The sequence below is a fragment of the Nicotiana sylvestris genome, chromosome 2 (assembly GCF_000393655.2).
Source record: "Nicotiana sylvestris chromosome 2, ASM39365v2, whole genome shotgun sequence".
Classification (NCBI taxonomy): Eukaryota; Viridiplantae; Streptophyta; class Magnoliopsida; order Solanales; family Solanaceae; genus Nicotiana; species Nicotiana sylvestris.
In genome coordinates, this window is record NC_091058.1 from 60633987 (window position 1) to 60650908 (window position 16922).

The 16922-nt window shown below is 36.8% G+C and overlaps 2 protein-coding genes across 3 annotated transcripts; both read left to right on the forward strand.

The window, feature by feature from the left end:
- The first annotated feature begins 4840 nt into the window (after positions 1-4840).
- On the forward strand, positions 4841-11293 carry LOC104240935 (uncharacterized). The gene is made up of 7 exons (XM_009795839.2): positions 4841-5048; positions 5688-6342; positions 8156-8340; positions 8633-8713; positions 8790-8831; positions 8946-8990; positions 9433-11293. Exons 1-7 carry the CDS (start codon positions 5031-5033, stop codon positions 9577-9579), a joined length of 1173 nt encoding a protein of 390 aa, XP_009794141.1. The 5' UTR covers positions 4841-5030; the 3' UTR covers positions 9580-11293.
- Positions 11294-12233: 940 nt separating this feature from the next.
- LOC104214476 (uncharacterized) lies at positions 12234-15228 on the forward strand. Of its 2 annotated transcripts, none has more exons than XM_009764146.2 (6): positions 12234-12312; positions 12414-12680; positions 13321-13446; positions 14047-14111; positions 14476-14581; positions 14909-15228. In XM_009764146.2, the coding sequence occupies exons 1-6, from the start codon at positions 12252-12254 to the stop codon at positions 15004-15006; spliced, it is 723 nt and encodes a 240-aa protein (XP_009762448.1). In that variant the 5' UTR covers positions 12234-12251; the 3' UTR covers positions 15007-15228. The 2 variants fall into 2 exon arrangements, with proteins under 2 accessions (XP_009762448.1, XP_070023511.1); XM_070167410.1 differs by having other exon boundaries at positions 12501-12680.
- Positions 15229-16922: the final 1694 nt, after the last annotated feature.

Consider the following 16922-nt stretch of genomic DNA (forward strand, 5'->3'; position numbering starts at 1 on the left):
CATGTCAATTATAAAACCTTGTGGAAAATGATTAACTTGGAAGTATTGCCTAAGTTTGAATGCGAAAAATCAAAATGACAAATATGTGTGGAATCTAAGTATGTTAAACATCCTTATAAGTCAGTTGAAAGGAATTCAAATCCTTTAGACTTAATTCACACAGATATTTGCGACATGAAGTCAATATCATCTCGTGGTGGAAAGAAGTATTTCATAACTTTTATTGACAACAATACTCGATATTGCTATATTTACTTACTTAATACTCCCTCCGTTCCAATTTATGTGAACCTGTTTGACTGGGCACGGAGTTTAAGTAAAAAATGAAGACTTTTGGAATTTGTGGTCCTAAACAAGTCTAAATGGGGCCCAGAGTATTTGTATGGTTATAAAAGCTTCTCATTAAGGGTAAAGTTGTAACTTTAAGCTAAATTGTTACCAAATTTAGAAAAGGTTCATTCTTTTTGGAACGGACCAAAAAGGAAATAGGTTCACATAAACTGGAACAGAGGGAGTAGTAAAGATGAAGCAATAGACACATTCAAGCAATACAAAAATGAAGTTGAAATACAACTTAACAGGAAAATCAAAATGATAAGAAGTGACATGGGTGGTGAATATGAATCTCCTTTTGAAGAAATATGTTTAGAATATGAAATTATTCATCAAACAACGGCCCCTTACACACCTCAATCCAATGGAATTGCAAAAAGAAAGAATCGTTCATTAAAGAAGATAATGAACGCATTGTTGATAAGTTCTGGTTTACCAGAGAACTTGTGGGGGGAAGCTGTTCTTACGGCTAACCGGATACTAAATCGAGTACCCCATAGCAAAACACAATCCATTCCATATGAAAAATGGAAAGGAAGGAAGTCCAACTTGAATTATTTTAAAGTGTGTGGGTGTTTGGCAAAAGTGCAAGTTCCTAAACCGAAAAGGGTAAAAGTAGGACCGAAAACCGTTGATTGTGTTTTCATAGGATATGCGACCAATAGTAAGTCATACTGATTTCCGGTTCATAAATCAAAAAATCCCAATATTCATAATAATACGATTATATAGTCAGATAATGCTGAGTTCTTTGAAAATATATGTCCGTATAAAAAGGAATGTGAGTCGATTGGTGAAGAATCTAAACGACCTCAGGAAGAAACAAAAGAAAGTACATTTAATCAGGAGGATCCAAGACATAGTAAATGTTAAAGAACGTCTACTTTATTTGGACAAGATTTTGTGACTTTCTTATTGGATAATGAGCCTCGAACATTTAAAGAAGCTATGTCTTCTTCGGAATTATTGTTTTGGAAAGAGGCAGTCAATAGTGAAATAGAATCCATATTAACCAACCATGCATGGGAATTGATTGATCTTCCTCCTGGAAATAAACATTTGGGTTCTAAATGGATTTTTAAGAGGAAAATTAAATATGATGGCACTATTGGTAAATTTAAGGCAAGACTTGTAGTCAAAGGGTATAGACAACGAGAAGGTCTTGACTACTTTGATACATACTCTCCAGTTATAAAAATTACACCATACAGATGTTAGTAGCATTAGTTGCAGTGTATGATCTTGAAATTCATCAAATGGAACAACCTGAAGGGTTTGTGGTTCCAAGTAAAGAAAAGAAGGTATGTAGACTTGTTAAGTCCCTTTACGGACTAAAATAATCACCCAAACAATGGTATGCAAAATTTGACCAAACAATATTGTCAAATAATTTTATGATAAATAAATAGGATAAATGTGTATACATTAAAAATGTTCCAAATCACATAGTCATTGTTTGCTTATATATGGATGATATGCTGATAATGAGTAATGATATTGTCAACATAAATACGACTAAGCGTATGCTAACTAGCAAGTTTGATATGAAGGACTTGGGAGTTGTTGATTTAATTCTGGAGATTAAGATCCATAAGACTCCTAAAGGTCTGGCATTGTCACAAGCTCATTATATTAAGACAATACTTGAAAAATTCAAGCACTTAGGGTTTAAAGTTGCAAAGACTCCAATTGGCGTGAATTTTGCATTGGCAAAGAACAAAGGCCAAAGCATATCACAATTGGATTATGCTCGTATGTTTGAATGCTTAATGTATATCATGAATTGTACACGATCAGATATAGCTTGTACTATAAGTAAATTGAGTCGATACACGAGCAATCCAGGTCAGTCTCATTGGATGGCAACGAAACAAGTTTTGGGATATTTACAACATATTCAGGACTTTGCTTTGCACTACAGTAAATATCCTGCGGTGATTGAGGGATACTGTGATGCAAATTAGTGACCGGTTCAACTGATTCTAAGCCACGACTGGATATCTATTCACTATTGGTGGAGGAGCGGTATCTTGGAAGTCGTCCAAACAAACTTGTATTGCCCGCTCTACAATGGAGCCTGAGTTCATAATCTTAGATAAAGCCGGTGAAGAAACTGAATGGCTCAAGGAATTTCTTGGAAGACATTCCATTTTGGCCCAAACCATTGGCACCAATATGCATACATTGCGATAGTCAAGCGACAATTGGAAGAGCGTTATGTATAACGGTAAATCTCGTCATATACGAGGAAGACATAAAACTGTTAGACAACTACTCTCTAGAGTAATTATCACGATTAACTACGTGGAGTCAAGTGATAATGTGTCGAATCCACTAACAAAAGGCCTAACTAGAGAGGTAGTTGAGAAATCATTGAGGGGAATGAGACTATGACCGAGAACAAGTCATTGTGGCGGTAACTCTACCTAAAAGACTGGAGATCCCAAGCTCTAGGTTCAAGGAGATCAAACAAAGCCATTAATGATGGTTCAACATTGTCACCTAAAATTTTGGTCCATTCTCGTGATGAGACAATGTTAATTACCAAGGATAAAGCATTAAAGCTTTTTAATAATTTCTAAATTTGATACGGGGTACATCAAATAGTGTATCTATGGGATGTCACGTTTAGGAATCACCTATGTAAGTGTGAATTGTTAGCCGTTTCAAGAAGAATTTTGTAAGGCGAGTTCTCTACGCACTTATGAAACCAGGTTGTGTTCATGGCTGAAACGAACACAACAATGAGAACCAAAAATGGTTAAGGGTTGGTTGTGTGACATATGATTGTCTAGGTATACACCAAAGTTCAATGGTTCAAAGATATCAAATCTACCGATTGACCGAGTATATTCGACATAAGTTCACTACGGAAAGTTCAAAGGGAAACCTACTTATGCAGATGCAATTAATCCTTGCTTGTGAATCACACAATTTTTCATGCATATTTCCGTAATATAGCCATCTCCCATTCATGTGGGGATCGTTGAGTTTTAAAGCTAAAATATGCTTAAAAGAGGGTGAATGGAAAATGGAGGAAAAATAAAATATTTGAGTTTCATTTGAGATTCCCTCCTTGACAAAGGGACACCGTCGTCGTCGTCGCTCGACTCGACTTTGGCTTCGGATTCGGCTTCGAATTCGGCTTCGGTCAAATAATTAATCGATTAATTTTTTGGACCAAATTTATTTTTCAATAGTAAATATTAACGTAATATTATTAATTATCCGGTTTTTGTAAACGGAAAATTAATATTAAATCCAAATTATTCGTTTCCTCAACGCCCGTTTTCCGTTTTTTGTAACGAAAAATTAAGTTCCCTTCCCCTCCGTTTTCTGTTTTTGTAACGGAAGAATAAGGTTTGAATTCCCGTTTTATTGATACGTAAATAACCATTTACGTTATGGCCGTTTTGCTTAAACTGTCATGATAGCCCTTCTGAAGAGTCTCAACATATTGGCTATATATATTAGATCATTTTCTCAGATTTTCCATACGAATTTCTAAGTTCTCCCTCTTTCTTCTATATTGTTTTATCTACTAAGCAACAATAAGTGTGATTTGCTACTGATATTTGTGTTCGCTGAAACACTGGGGTTTGAAGTACCGCTACACCAGTGTGTAATTCGTTCTATCCTGGGAGGAAATAATCCACAACCTTGGGTACTAGGAGGGGATTAAATTCCTTAAGAAAACACTGTGAATTCAGTGGGCTCAGATTAAATTTTGTTTCTGTTTTTCATTTCTATTTATACGTTATTTTTATATTCTCCAAAATTATTTTACAAATACAATATACTAACAATTACTCCCTACTCCAACAATGTTAAGCGTCCTTTTATATTTCCAGCAATTTTAGCAAAATGAATTTTTTTTGGATCTGTTTGACTATTCCTCCTACGTAACTAAAGTATCATCAAGAATTATGTCTACGAACTCAGAGTTAACCATAATCTAAAAAATATTAAGAAGTTGTGAGATATAAAAAGGTATGTTCATAAAACATTCTTGAAGAATCAAGTAAACGAAAAATGACCCCTTTAAATTTGGTATAATCATTAGTTGGTCAATTTGACAAAAAAGATCAAAAGAATAAGAAAATGATCAATTCATTTGCTTTTAAGAAAATTATTACTATTATAAAAATAAGAAATACTGATTAACTGCATGTAGGTAATATGCCCTTAAATGGCTATAAAGCTACGGAAAGAAATGCAAAGTACAAAATTAATTGATACTGTAAAAAATGGAAAAAATCAAAAGGTAAAATTAAAATGAACAAAAGAATATATTTTGCTTATTCCAAAACAATTACGTAATTTCCTTTTAAATACTTTTAACATTTCTCCCGGTAATTATGATCATAATTTGTTGTATGAGGGTGTAAAGTGTCCAACACAAACTTCAGGGGTCACCGAGTAACAAAAGTTTATTATGGGGGGAGTTATAAAAGGCTGAAAATATGTTTCCTTGCTCAACTGTTTTGTATGCTTATACAAACAGCTGCAATAGCGGAATCCACAATGCCTACGAAGACACTGCGATGTCGCTACTTTGGCATCCTTTTCTGTATTTCGTACTATTTACCGTCCAATTCTCTTTGTCCAAATCTATCGGCAATTTCCTTTCGCTCTATTATGTATTTTCTATTTGACAGACTTCTGCAGTACTTTCTCAATACATCATCCTTTCTCCAATGGCACAACTTCGAAAGGTGAGAAATATTCCTTTCCATCTACTTCTTTAACTCAAAGTTCAATTATTATTTGGAATATTTTTCACGAGAATAACTTCAGCTTCATCTCTTTGACTCTTCATTTTATTGCTTGATCATAGCTAAAGTAACTTGATATTATACCATCTGATTGCCACTTTTTGTACCGCTAACCAACAGCTTCCAATATCTTCAGATTCATTGCAATACTTCTGCTTTTACTTGGATTAACTTCTTCTTTTTAATGGTTCACTCTTTGGCTGGTCTAGAAAATTAATTATTTTGACCTTGCGATCCTTAAGGATCGGAATATTGCTGGCGCTCATGCTTTAGATGCTCTTTCCATAAACCACATCGCTGTCCCAATACGTTATAGTCAAATTAAGGCATAATTGTTAAAATTCCTGGAATTACTTCTAATATAAATGAAAATAGAGTTTAGTGCTCCGTTGATTTTTGTATTATCATATTCAGTTATCCAAACAGTGATGTAGAAAAGGCCTGTAATGTGTGATTTTGCAGTGTAACTCCAATCGACATACCTGATCAAGCGTGTATCTGTGGTCTTGCTGGACCTGACGAAAAACATGCTTATAGCTGCATTAGTACTTTTATTACATCTTTCTGGTCTACTTTCAGGAAAAATATACACGTGCCAGAGATGACCCTTTTTTCGATGGCATGCGAAGAGGTGAGGCAGCAGTCATCAGCAAAGGAAGTGGTCTAGACATTCATAGAAAAGCCACAAAGAATGACATAACGAGGTCGGCCTCGGATGTTGGTAAACGAGGACAGAAAAAGATTCATGTGGAATTATCTGGAAATGATGCTTATTATGATAGAAATTTTACTAATTCAGATTCAGAAAGTATTCATGAACCTCTTGGTCGGTCATTCTCTGCGAGGTCATCAGCAGCTTCCACGATGAGTTCCTCCCCTTTGGGAAGTCCTCGGTCTGGCTTGAAGTTTGATTTGCATGATATAGATGAGTCTACCATGCAGTCTAGTCAAAGATCATTTGAAGCAAATGGAGAGTACTATTTTCCTAGTGGCTTACATTTGCCTGCCTATGAAAGATCTTATAGCGTGACCAAGAGATGTACATCTATCTCCGACATTCCACTTCCTCAATCGGCAGCATTGTTCTACTGTGGATATTCACCGCAGCTGGAAGTTGTTGGATCATGTCAAGGAATTCACAGGCTGAATATTTTTCTGAAGGCAAGAAGAGATGATGTTAGTGCAGGAGTTCCATCAAGATTCTTGCATGCAGTGATTGGCCCAGACTGCTGCGGTAACCTCCATGAACCATTCATTCTCTAACTTAGAATTGCCTCCTTAGTAACCAGCTTCTGTAATTTCATTTAAGTTTAGCATGTTGCAATGTCTCGAAATAGTCCATGGATAAATAAACGATTCTCAAGTTTGTAGTTTATCAGCATCCAACATATTCCTAAAGTATACACCGAGTTAAATTGGTCTTAATTTCATATCCAAAACTGTCCTCATTAGGGCTTAGAAGATCATCTCGAGAGGAGTGTTCATGATAGATATGTACTGTATGTCCTTTGAAGTTTGATTTGAAAGTTAAGAATTTTGAGAGTACATTTAAGCTGTGGTTTGAAAGTGAAAAAAATATAAAGTTCAAGGTCTCAGGAAAGTGGTAAGAGTGCTGGAGATGAGGGGAAGTAAACAGAGAAGGCCAGAATGGATGGTGGACCATAGATATATGGCTATCATGGCAGCATCTTTAACTTGTCTTGTGGTAGAGAGATTGAAACTACAAATGGCATGGTAAATCATCAGATAATCATGAAATTTTTTCCTTCATTTTGTTTTATATTTGATACTAGATAGAGCCCCATAAATGTTGGTCACCCAATTGAAATATGCTAGTTTTAAGAATACTTGTGCATAAAGAGTTGTATTCATGAATAAAGTAAATCAACAAAGGAGAATCAGTTGTTATTTGATTTGAAAAGCTAAGTAGCAAGCAGAGTACAATAGTCTGAAAGTGTTAAGCCTTAGATGATTCTACATTTTCTTTTTCAAGGATAGTTAACTAGTTACTCGTGAACTGGATTTGTACAACATGATCCAATTTATGTTTTGACTCATGAGCAGTATCCTAACATTTCTTGCTATCAGTCCCCAAAATTTGAAGAGTTACTGACATGATATATCTTCTATTTAAAGTTAAAGATTGTTTTCTCCAGTTACCGACTTGGTTTAAGAATCTCAGAGAGAGGTTGAGGATCCTCACGTTACTGATGATGCATGAATTCTATTGGAACAAATATCTTGATGTTTGATACTTTGATTCTACTTAAACAGGGCCAAACTATACAAATACTAAAGCAACGGATACTTGTAGGAGTAGATAAAGTATCATAATGAATGATAATTTCCATACAATTATGGAGCCATGATGTCTCCAATTGAAAACATGAGCTACATAAAATGAGTGGATAATCCAATAGAGTAGAAGCTTCTGGAAAAGGTTGCGAATGGCCTAAGCCTACAGTTAAAGAACGTAGATCCTAGTAAATCACTTTTGATTTTACAATTTGTTTTTTTAGTATATATATTGCTCAGAAATTGTAATCGCATAAGTATTTCTGGTTGTTTATGTTTAAGGAGAAATGCACCATCTCCTTTGCCACGTGTAAAGATTTTGCAAATTGTTCAAGGTCACGGGTTCAAGCCGTGGAAGCAGCCAATAATGCTTGCATTAGGTAGGCTGTCTATATCACACCCCTAGGGTGCGGCCATTCCCGCACCCTGCATAAATACGGGATGCTTTGTGCACCGGGCTGCCCCTTTTTCAAGTTTAAGCTTCCTCTTTCATTGAATAGCACCTTATAGGACCAGAAGTATATAGGTTGTATACTCAGACAAAAGAGGTGCTCACCTTATATAGTCCTTTGGCAATTATTGAGAAATACTTGCTTCGTTTAATTTATCAATTGCAGCACAGAAGGAAAAGTCCTTATTTAGAGAACAATCAGTAGCTTGAACATTCAATGCGCGTCTGTGATCATTTGTAACAACCTGCATCTTACATTGGTCGACTTTAATCGTATGTTTTTTTTGCCATCTGGATGCAGATATTGCATCTGTTGCTTCAACCATAATGTATGCTTTTTACTTGAATGAAACATTAAATGACAACCAGTTATGCATTGTGCCTGTCATAAACACGAAGAGGTCGGACATTCATTCTCATGCTGAGCTCAGATGGCTACTTGATTCTTGCTTTCTTGATAAATCTTCCTTGATTTTTATTGATGAGGTATGTTCCATTCTATATGCAAAGTTAATGAAAGGAAATGAGACTGTAGTCTAAATTCTCTAGACTTAGGTCCACATAGTAAATGAAATTCCAGGAACGTCATCCAAACAACTGATCTGCTTTCCTTGGAAAGTTTGAAGATCTTGTCTTTTACTCAAACAAAAAAAAAAGTCTCTACTTTCTGCTATACTCTAAATATGGACATACTACTTGGTTCTTATTCAATTGATAGCTTGATAATTTTTATGTCTCAAAAGTTTTAATTATGTTCTCTTCGTTAAACTTTCAACAGATTGATCTTTCCTACTACGATTTATATGGGAGTCTTAAACTTGTTTTAGTCAACCAAAGCAAGCTTCCAGCTAATCAGGAGGTAAGTGCTTTGTTTCAAGTGTGCTGATTTGCTATTAATCAGTTGAATAATGATTAGTTGCTGCTTACTGGAACAGGCATTAAAGGATGCAGTGGTTGAAATTTTTAATTGCAGAGAGGTTCTTTTTATTTCGGTTTCTTTTTTCTATTTCTCCATTATATTTTGACTATGTCAAGTAGTAAAGTCTGTTAAATAGAGTGAGGCTATGCTCTGACCTTTTCTGTTTAAGCAGGAAAATACACCTTATTCTTCAGTTGGTTCTATCACCCTTGGGAAGGTATTTTCCTCATTTCCATAAGAAATATAGGGGAAAATCGACATACCAATAAATGTTATTTTCCTTGATTTGTCTTCTATGTTCTAAAAACACTATTTTCATACGTTTAACAGCTCTTGATCTTAAATTGGTTAACGGAGACTAGTCACTAAATTCGACTTCGTAAATATTTATGCAAATGCTTTATTTGGTGGAAGTTTGACTTAGTCCAGTGTAGCTTGTGCTCCAAAAAATTTAAGAACAACTAGAGAAATATTACAGCAAGATTTTACGGATGTTGGAGAAAGTTAGGCCTTGGCAACCCTCACCTCATGAGCTAGCTTTCGATGTTGAGTTAGGCCTAAGGGTCATTTTATTTACACAATCAAACTTGCTGCCGGGAGCCAAATGATTGTTCTTACTTCTACTTGACGTATTTTATGTACTAATTTATTTATTGTAGGAGGCATCATGCTGCACACTTATTGCTGACAAGTTTGCATGCACTTCACCAGAGATACTGGCAGGTCAAGGGTTCAGTCGACTTCTGGTACTAGCTCTAATATCTGGATTTTCAAACGTGTATGCAAGTTATATTTGTCTAAACTGAAGTCCTCTATTATGTTTTAAAACCATTCCTTTTCTTCATCTCCCTAACTACCAGAACTGCCGTTGTTTGGACTTGTAAAAAAGAAAAAAGATACTGTTATTTGGTACCGATGCCTGAAGTCTCAGAGCCTGTTTTCAACCAATATATTATGATAGATATCTGAAAGAATTGCAAATTTTTTTGACTCCCAGTTGAATTCAAGTATTTGAGACGGCCTTAGGACCAAGTAATTCCAAAGATATGAAGGTGAAAAATATGATGAGAATTTTAAACTGCAAAAAAATTCCCAGTGGTAAATGAAAAGCTTACCCTTTCCAAATGAATGTTTTGCCCAGAGGTGGAGATTGGATTTTTAGTTTATGGGTTCTGAACCACAATCCTTTTTTCTTATTGGGGTCTGGATAAATTATTTATACATATCAAATGAATTTTTAATACAAACACAGGGTTTGAGCCTAAGCTATTGGGTTCTGCGCTGAACCCGTAACTGTAAAGGTGGCTCTGCCCCTGGTTTTTCCTGGTTCTTGTGATTAGTATCGATAAATTATATTGTTCATAGTTGTAACGAAACTGGACCCTTCATTTATATTCATGTTGTTTTCTGTTAGGAAGTGTGAAAGAGGGTCCTATTGTATTTTTAATGGTGAAAAGATTTGTAAGAGTAATAGCAACTCCAATGTGGAAATGAAGACACTATTTTGAGACAGATCATAGTAGAATCAATCATTTAGTATGAGATGAACTTTGTAGGCATTTGATTTTTGATTTTTTTATAAAAAAACTTTATTTGCATTTAATCCTGGAAACAAATTTCAAAAAACTTCTAATATTCTCAGTTTTCTCGGTGAATATTTGTAATACATTGTAGTCAATGGAGGTATCTAGCAACTTTTAAGAGAATTAGTTTGTACTTTTGTTATCTGGTTCTAGTGTACCTGACCAAATACAATTTGCTGAGGGATTTATTAAATTCTCATCTGTTTCCTATCCCCCATCTCCCACCTGGGAAAACCTTATGGTAGGCATTAACATAAAGTGCAAGATTCTATTAAATCATTTAATTTCCGAGGCTGTAAAAGTGGTCCCTGCATTCAAATCCTTGTTGATGCACAATCCTTCCCCACTTCTATCGATTCTTTTGATAACAATGAACAATACACAAGCTCCTACTAAAACATGTTCATGTATCTTTCTAAATGTTCAACACAATTTACTTGTCAGCTCTGCCGTGAAAATTGAATACGAGCACTATATTTGGCAATTCAATTTGTGAAAGATATCCTCTTCTTCTTATCCCTACCTATAGCATAGGTCCAGCTGTTTGCTTTGCTTACACTTTGGGTTTCTCTGGATGGCATAAGGACTTCTACTATCTTAACTAATGCCCTTATTGTGTCAAGGGTGTTGCGGAAGCCAAATGTATAGAGTGTGAATAAGTCACAACTACTATACCAAAAATTATGACAGCCACCAAATAATAAATAAGACAATAAAGCAATAATAAAGGGAACACCAGAATTTACGAGGTTCGGCTAATTCTGCCTACTCCTCGGACACAACCAAATATTTTATTCCACTCCAAAATACAAGTGAAATAATACTAAAGAGAGAAGATACAAATGCCTTAAACAGATGAGAAGGCAAATGAGAGATGTGTTTCAATCCTAAACATTAGGCCTTCTTTTATAGGGGAAAAATCCCCCCAAACTTAACTCCCAACCAATGTGGGACAAGGTAGGATCGAATAGTACCGCAAGCAACACGGTTGATAATTCTCCAATCTTCTTCTCCAATAACATCTGGTTTCTTTTCTTCAATGGCCAGATCTAGCCCTTGTTGAAAAAGGACATCTAGAACCTCGCCTTGCCACATCCCAAAATGTCCGGACCCGTCAAATATTTCGACCGCAAATTTCGCATTTGACACAATTCTTGTCATAAGCGAAGATGCCAATGATGACGTATTGTTGACACTTGATGTAGATTCTTCTTGTTTATTGTCTCCCATCTTTGACACAAATATTATTTAATAGCTGACGACACAAATCAAGATTATTTCCTTTCTGGTGTGGAAGATCAGACTAAGCTGCAACCACAGAGCATACTCAGACAGAACCTTGACTCAGTTACCAAGATAAATCTTTTCTGATGTGGAAGATCAGACTATGCTGCAACCACAGAGCATACTTAGACAGTACCTTGGCTCTGATACCAATTGTTGCGGAAGCCAAATGTATAGAGTGTGAATAAGTCACAACTACTATACCAAAAATTATGACAGCCACCAAATAATAAATAAGACAATAAAGCAATAATAAAGGGAACACCAGAATTTACGAGGTTCGGCTAATTCTGCCTACTCCTCGGACACAACCAAATATTTTATTCCACTCCAAAATACAAGTGAAATAATACTAAAGAGAGAAGATACAAATGCCTTAAACAGATGAGAAGGCAAATGAGAGGTGTGTTTCAATCCTAAACATTAGGCCTTCTTTTATAGGGGAAAAATCCCCCCAAACTTAACTCCCAACCAATGTGGGACTTTGGCATTTTGCCAAACTTCAACAAATCTCCACCTTGGCAAAATTCCACATTTTCAATTCTCTCTCAATAACAAATTTTGGTTGTGTCTTCATCTTCAATCTTCAGTGTTCAACAACGGATAAGTACATGACCACTTTGTTGATAAATGGAGCAGGTCGATTTGGATGTAACGGTCTTTATGAAATTTGTAGGTTATGCAGCTTTGATAGCCGTTATTCTTCACTATTCTAGGTTTCTAATTCCAGAGTGATCAGACTCAGCTCCCAATTACAACTTTGTCATTTTCAGTTAGATACAAATTGCATGATGCAACTGACCCCAAAGCAGGAGAAGTTTTACAAAAAGATATTAAAAGATTGTCAAAACCGGATGCAGCTGACCCCAGAGCAGAAGTTTTGCAAAAAGATATTAAAAAGTTGTCAAAGTCAGATGCAGCTGAGCCCAGAGCCGGAGAAGTTTTACAGAAAGATAATATAAATTTGTCAAAATCGGATGAAGCTGACCCCAGAGCAGGAGAAGTTTTACGGAAAGATATTAGAAGATGGTCAAAATCGGGTACTCATCTGCTTATCTTTGTCCTAATCACAGACCTTTCTATTTCAAATCCATGATTTATTAGCTTTCGTAGATGCTTTGTTCAAGTACGCCACTTTAAACTAGATGATTCATTTCTGTAGTAGGATATGAGCACAGATATATCGAACTGTAGTTCGTATTGGTATTCAAACTTATTTAAAGACCAAGGGCTAACAGGTGCTGAAATGTAACCCTGAAATTAGTTAATTAAAGTACACCTAGCTACAAATATGGATTACTAGATTTTCCATGCTCACACGTATCACTTCATCTTTTATGAGTGTTCCTAGAATGTGTAATTAGATTCTCAAACCTTTGGCTAGCCACAAAGTAATTTTATCTAAGCCAGATTCTGTTTTTTCTTTTTTCTTGACAAGTATTTGGCTAGCAATAACTCTTAGGAAGAAACTATAAGATGGTCTACAGGGTTCTGTCGAGTAAATTGATGCAATCATATTACGGTTAGAATTTACACACAGCTTGGATATTTGAGAAACTTCCTTGGAGTTTACATTCTTATTGGGCTCATTTCACACATTTTGAGGTCATGGACATGATATGCCTCATGCAATGTTTTTAGTGTATTATTTATGTGACTGACCTTCAGTGCTTGGGGCAGGGAAACCTGATGGTACAGGATCAAGAATGGGGACTTCAAATATTGGAATGAGTTCAGTCGGAATACCTATAGGGGAGCTCTTATCACATCACTCTACTTCAGCAGAAAACATAAGAAGTTTCCAGAGTAAGTAATTGATACTGCTCCTTTTCCAATTTGGAAGCATAAATATTTGAGTCAGTGACTAATCACAAGATAATTTTGATCATATCTCCAACTGTAGCTCTTTTTCATGTGATCCACTCAATCTGGCTCATCTTATTGACCACTGAGAGAAAATCCTCTAGCTAGCTGGCCAGTGTTCTTTACTTTGTTAGTTAAATAGATTACCCCCCCCCCCTCCCCCACCTTTTTTTTCCCTCTCTTTCTCTCAGTGACATTCTTTAATCAAGTTCATGTAGTCTCAAATATGACAACCCTTTTGGTCCTTATCTGCAGTTACTATGGCAGTGGTAGAACTTTTTTCGATCTCTCCATCATCTTATCGATCCATCTTTATCAAGGAATATATATATATATATCATGCTGCAAGAATTCTTTTACTGTTGTGTGCTAGGATGAGGGGACAAGGTTCTGGTCTGGTAGAGAGTTAAAACTTTTTTACCTTCTGTTCTGCCAAATGACATTATACTTTCACTCATCGTGAATATGCTTTAGCAAATATAACTTTGACAGCAGGGAGATACGACACCTTGTCTTGACAATTATTTTCTTTTCGATATGCAGAACTAGAGAAACTTCGCATCCTCTTGATTGTTTCAGGGTATTATGATGCAGAGAAGAGCTTCAAGGTTTAGTGGTCTCCTCTTTGAATGCTTGCTCTAATTTTGATGGATCAAGTTGCTCGATGTTGTGTCTGACAGATTATTCTACTTTTGTGTTATACTGTTGCCTGGTGGCTTATTATTAAATTTGTATCTTGGAACAATATAAATCTTTATTTCTAAATTCTCATTGCGACTTATTTTTAGCGGCTTCCTGGGTGAAGTTTTCCTTTTGTCTCATTCGTAAAAGAAAATTTCCAATTTGTTTATGCGAACAGAAGGATGGCTCTGTGTTGTGTGTACTTCTATGAACTGGATGTATGTGATATGGGATATAACCATTTTGCTGATATTCAAGCAATCTAACCATGTTCCTGGCTTTCAATTTTAGAGGGAGATTCTAGTCTCAGCTGAATCTTCTGAGCTTATGAAAAGCCTGCTCCAGTTTATCTACTCCTACGCAAATGTGCTTCCACTCAAAGCTTTGCGTCAATCAGGTCAGTAAGCTATATTTCTCCATATATAACTTTATCAGTCTCAAGATTATGTTTCTGTCTTGAAGCCATATTTCACCAGCTTTTTTGGGTATCAAGAATGCATAGAAATGAAAGTCGTTTATTACATGGAAGTAGGGATTTTTTAAGAGGAAAAGAAAACTAATAGCTGGCTCTTATATATACCCATTACTGTCTTTTTCTTCTGCTCTTTTTCTTTTTTCTTCTTTCCCTTACTGACCCTAGATGCAATTTCATGAACTACCATTTGAGTGTCTAGACATACCCTTTCCCATATGCTGGGTGTGAACTCTTGATGTAATTTTACAGGTCTAGCTACTGAGATGAGGGTGTTCGAGATTGAAAAAATTGTATCAAGGAAGACGATTGAGAAACTTCTGGAAGAATTCAATGAGATAGCAAAATAATATAAAATTTACAGGCCATTCCACATTTGTTGTTGTGTTAAGAATATGCATATATCTCATGTTCCAATAAGAGTCAAGAGTATACATTTGTTACTTTAGTAGTTACAAAGAACCTCTATATCTACTAGTTACTACAGGATGTTTATTTCTCTTCCAAACATAGTCTGTATGTATTGTGATAATACAGCCACATATCAGCGGCGAAGCCAGAATTTTCGCTAAGAGGTGTCAAAATATATAAAAGTAAATATACCAGAAAATTAAGAGGAGTCAATACATAGTATATATACATATAATTTATTTTTTTACCTACTGACACAGTGTAATTTTTCCCCTGAAGGGGTGTCATTTCACACCCCTTCCTGTAAAGTGGCTCCGCCACTTCCACATATATGGCGATAATCATTTTATATTTTTGAGTGCTCGCACCAAATATGTGGTGCTTATGCTTTCCTGAGCCGAGGGTTTATTGGAAACAACCTTTCTATCTTCACAAGGTAGGGGTAAGGTCTGCATACACACTACCCTCCCCAGATCCCACGGTGTGAGATAATACTGGGTATGTTGTTGTTGTTGTAGTGCTCGCACCAAATATGTCGAAAGGGGTTCTAATTTTTTCTTGTGGAAGTTACTGCTGGCGATGTTGTTGTCACTATAAGTGGTGATTATCTTTTCTTTCTTGTAAATGCAAGTATATAATGCTCTACCAGCATAGAGTTTCTTTGGGTACTACATGTTTTATTGCAAGACAACCGTATATAATCTTGGTTATCAACCGCCTACTTCTCAATCTATTCAAAGGAAATTGTTACTATGATTGCAGAAACAAGTGAAAGGATATCACCAGGGCTTTTCATTTTCACTTGGGGAAAAATTGCATGCTTGCTGTTACGCAATGCCTTCCTGATGTTCTTTGGAAGGACAACGTAAGGCTAAGCAACCGATGTCAGTGCGGTTGCTGTCCGCCAATGAGGTTTCCTCGGCACGCTAGACTAGATTGTCAGTACCGTGCGGGAAAACCAATGTCATGAGCAATTGCGGAAGCTGAGAGAGAATTGGGTTTTGAATGATGATGATGATTTTATTGATGAATGAAAATGCTGATTACAAAGATGCAGTGTCGAGGGGGAGAGACACCAGAAATGCTTGCTTGAAAATGTTTGATTGTTTGGTCCCCCTTAATAATGCTTAAAAAAAATAAACCAACATTACATGACTAGTCCTAATAAAGCTGTAGAAGCACACTGAAATGGAAATGATGTAAACTAGCTTATGATTACAATGAAAAGGACTTAGATTATTACAAGGTAGAACTAAGTCCGATGGCAGCAACTTTGTCTTGCGGGTTAGGGTCTGCGCGCGCGTTGCTGTGGACGCGCGCGACACTTGATGTGCTGGTCTGAGGCTAGGCGCTGGTGCTTGGCATCAGGGTCTGTGCGCGAGGCGCTGCTGGAATGGGCTTGCAGCTTGGCGCTGGCGAGGCATCAGGATCTGCGCGCGCGACATTGTCAGGGCGCGCGGCGCTGTTGTCATTGGCCAGCCCTTGGGCGCTGGCGAGAGGCATCGGTGGGGCGACAGAGGCGCCTGCGCGCTTGTCACTTGGCGCAGCCAAGACCACGGGGCCGACCATGGCGCTAGGCATTGTGAGTCTTGCTAGGCCGCCATGGGGCGCGGCCAAGGGGTCACGGAGCGTGTCTGGAAAGCAGCCCATGACATTCTCCCCCACCTGAGTTGGCGCCGTCCTCGGAGCCTTATGATGATGATGATGATGATGGTTGTTGGATGGGAGGTCTGCGCCCCTCTGTTCTGTGAGCTTGCTGTTGTAGCGACACAATGATTCCATGCGGCTGACATGGAAGACTGGATGGATCTTCCACCAATAGTTTTTACCTGGTATGTGGACTTCCCAATGCGTT

What these genes read in the sequence shown, in the direction of transcription:
- LOC104240935 (XM_009795839.2), top strand. An exon ending in AGCTTCCAGCTAATCAGGAG is followed by an intron (nt 8,714 to 8,789) that starts GTAAGTGCTTTG and finishes TTACTGGAACAG; the next exon opens with GCATTAAAGGATGCAGTGGT. An exon ending in AAATTTTTAATTGCAGAGAG is followed by an intron (nt 8,832 to 8,945) that starts GTTCTTTTTATT and finishes CTGTTTAAGCAG; the next exon opens with GAAAATACACCTTATTCTTC.
- LOC104214476 (XM_009764146.2), top strand. Translation starts at nt 12,252, where the DNA reads ATGACCACTTTGTTGATAAATGGAGCAGGTCGATTTGGATGTAACGGT. An exon ending in TAACGGTCTTTATGAAATTT is followed by an intron (nt 12,313 to 12,413) that starts GTAGGTTATGCA and finishes TGTCATTTTCAG; the next exon opens with TTAGATACAAATTGCATGAT. An exon ending in TAGAAGATGGTCAAAATCGG is followed by an intron (nt 12,681 to 13,320) that starts GTACTCATCTGC and finishes TGCTTGGGGCAG; the next exon opens with GGAAACCTGATGGTACAGGA.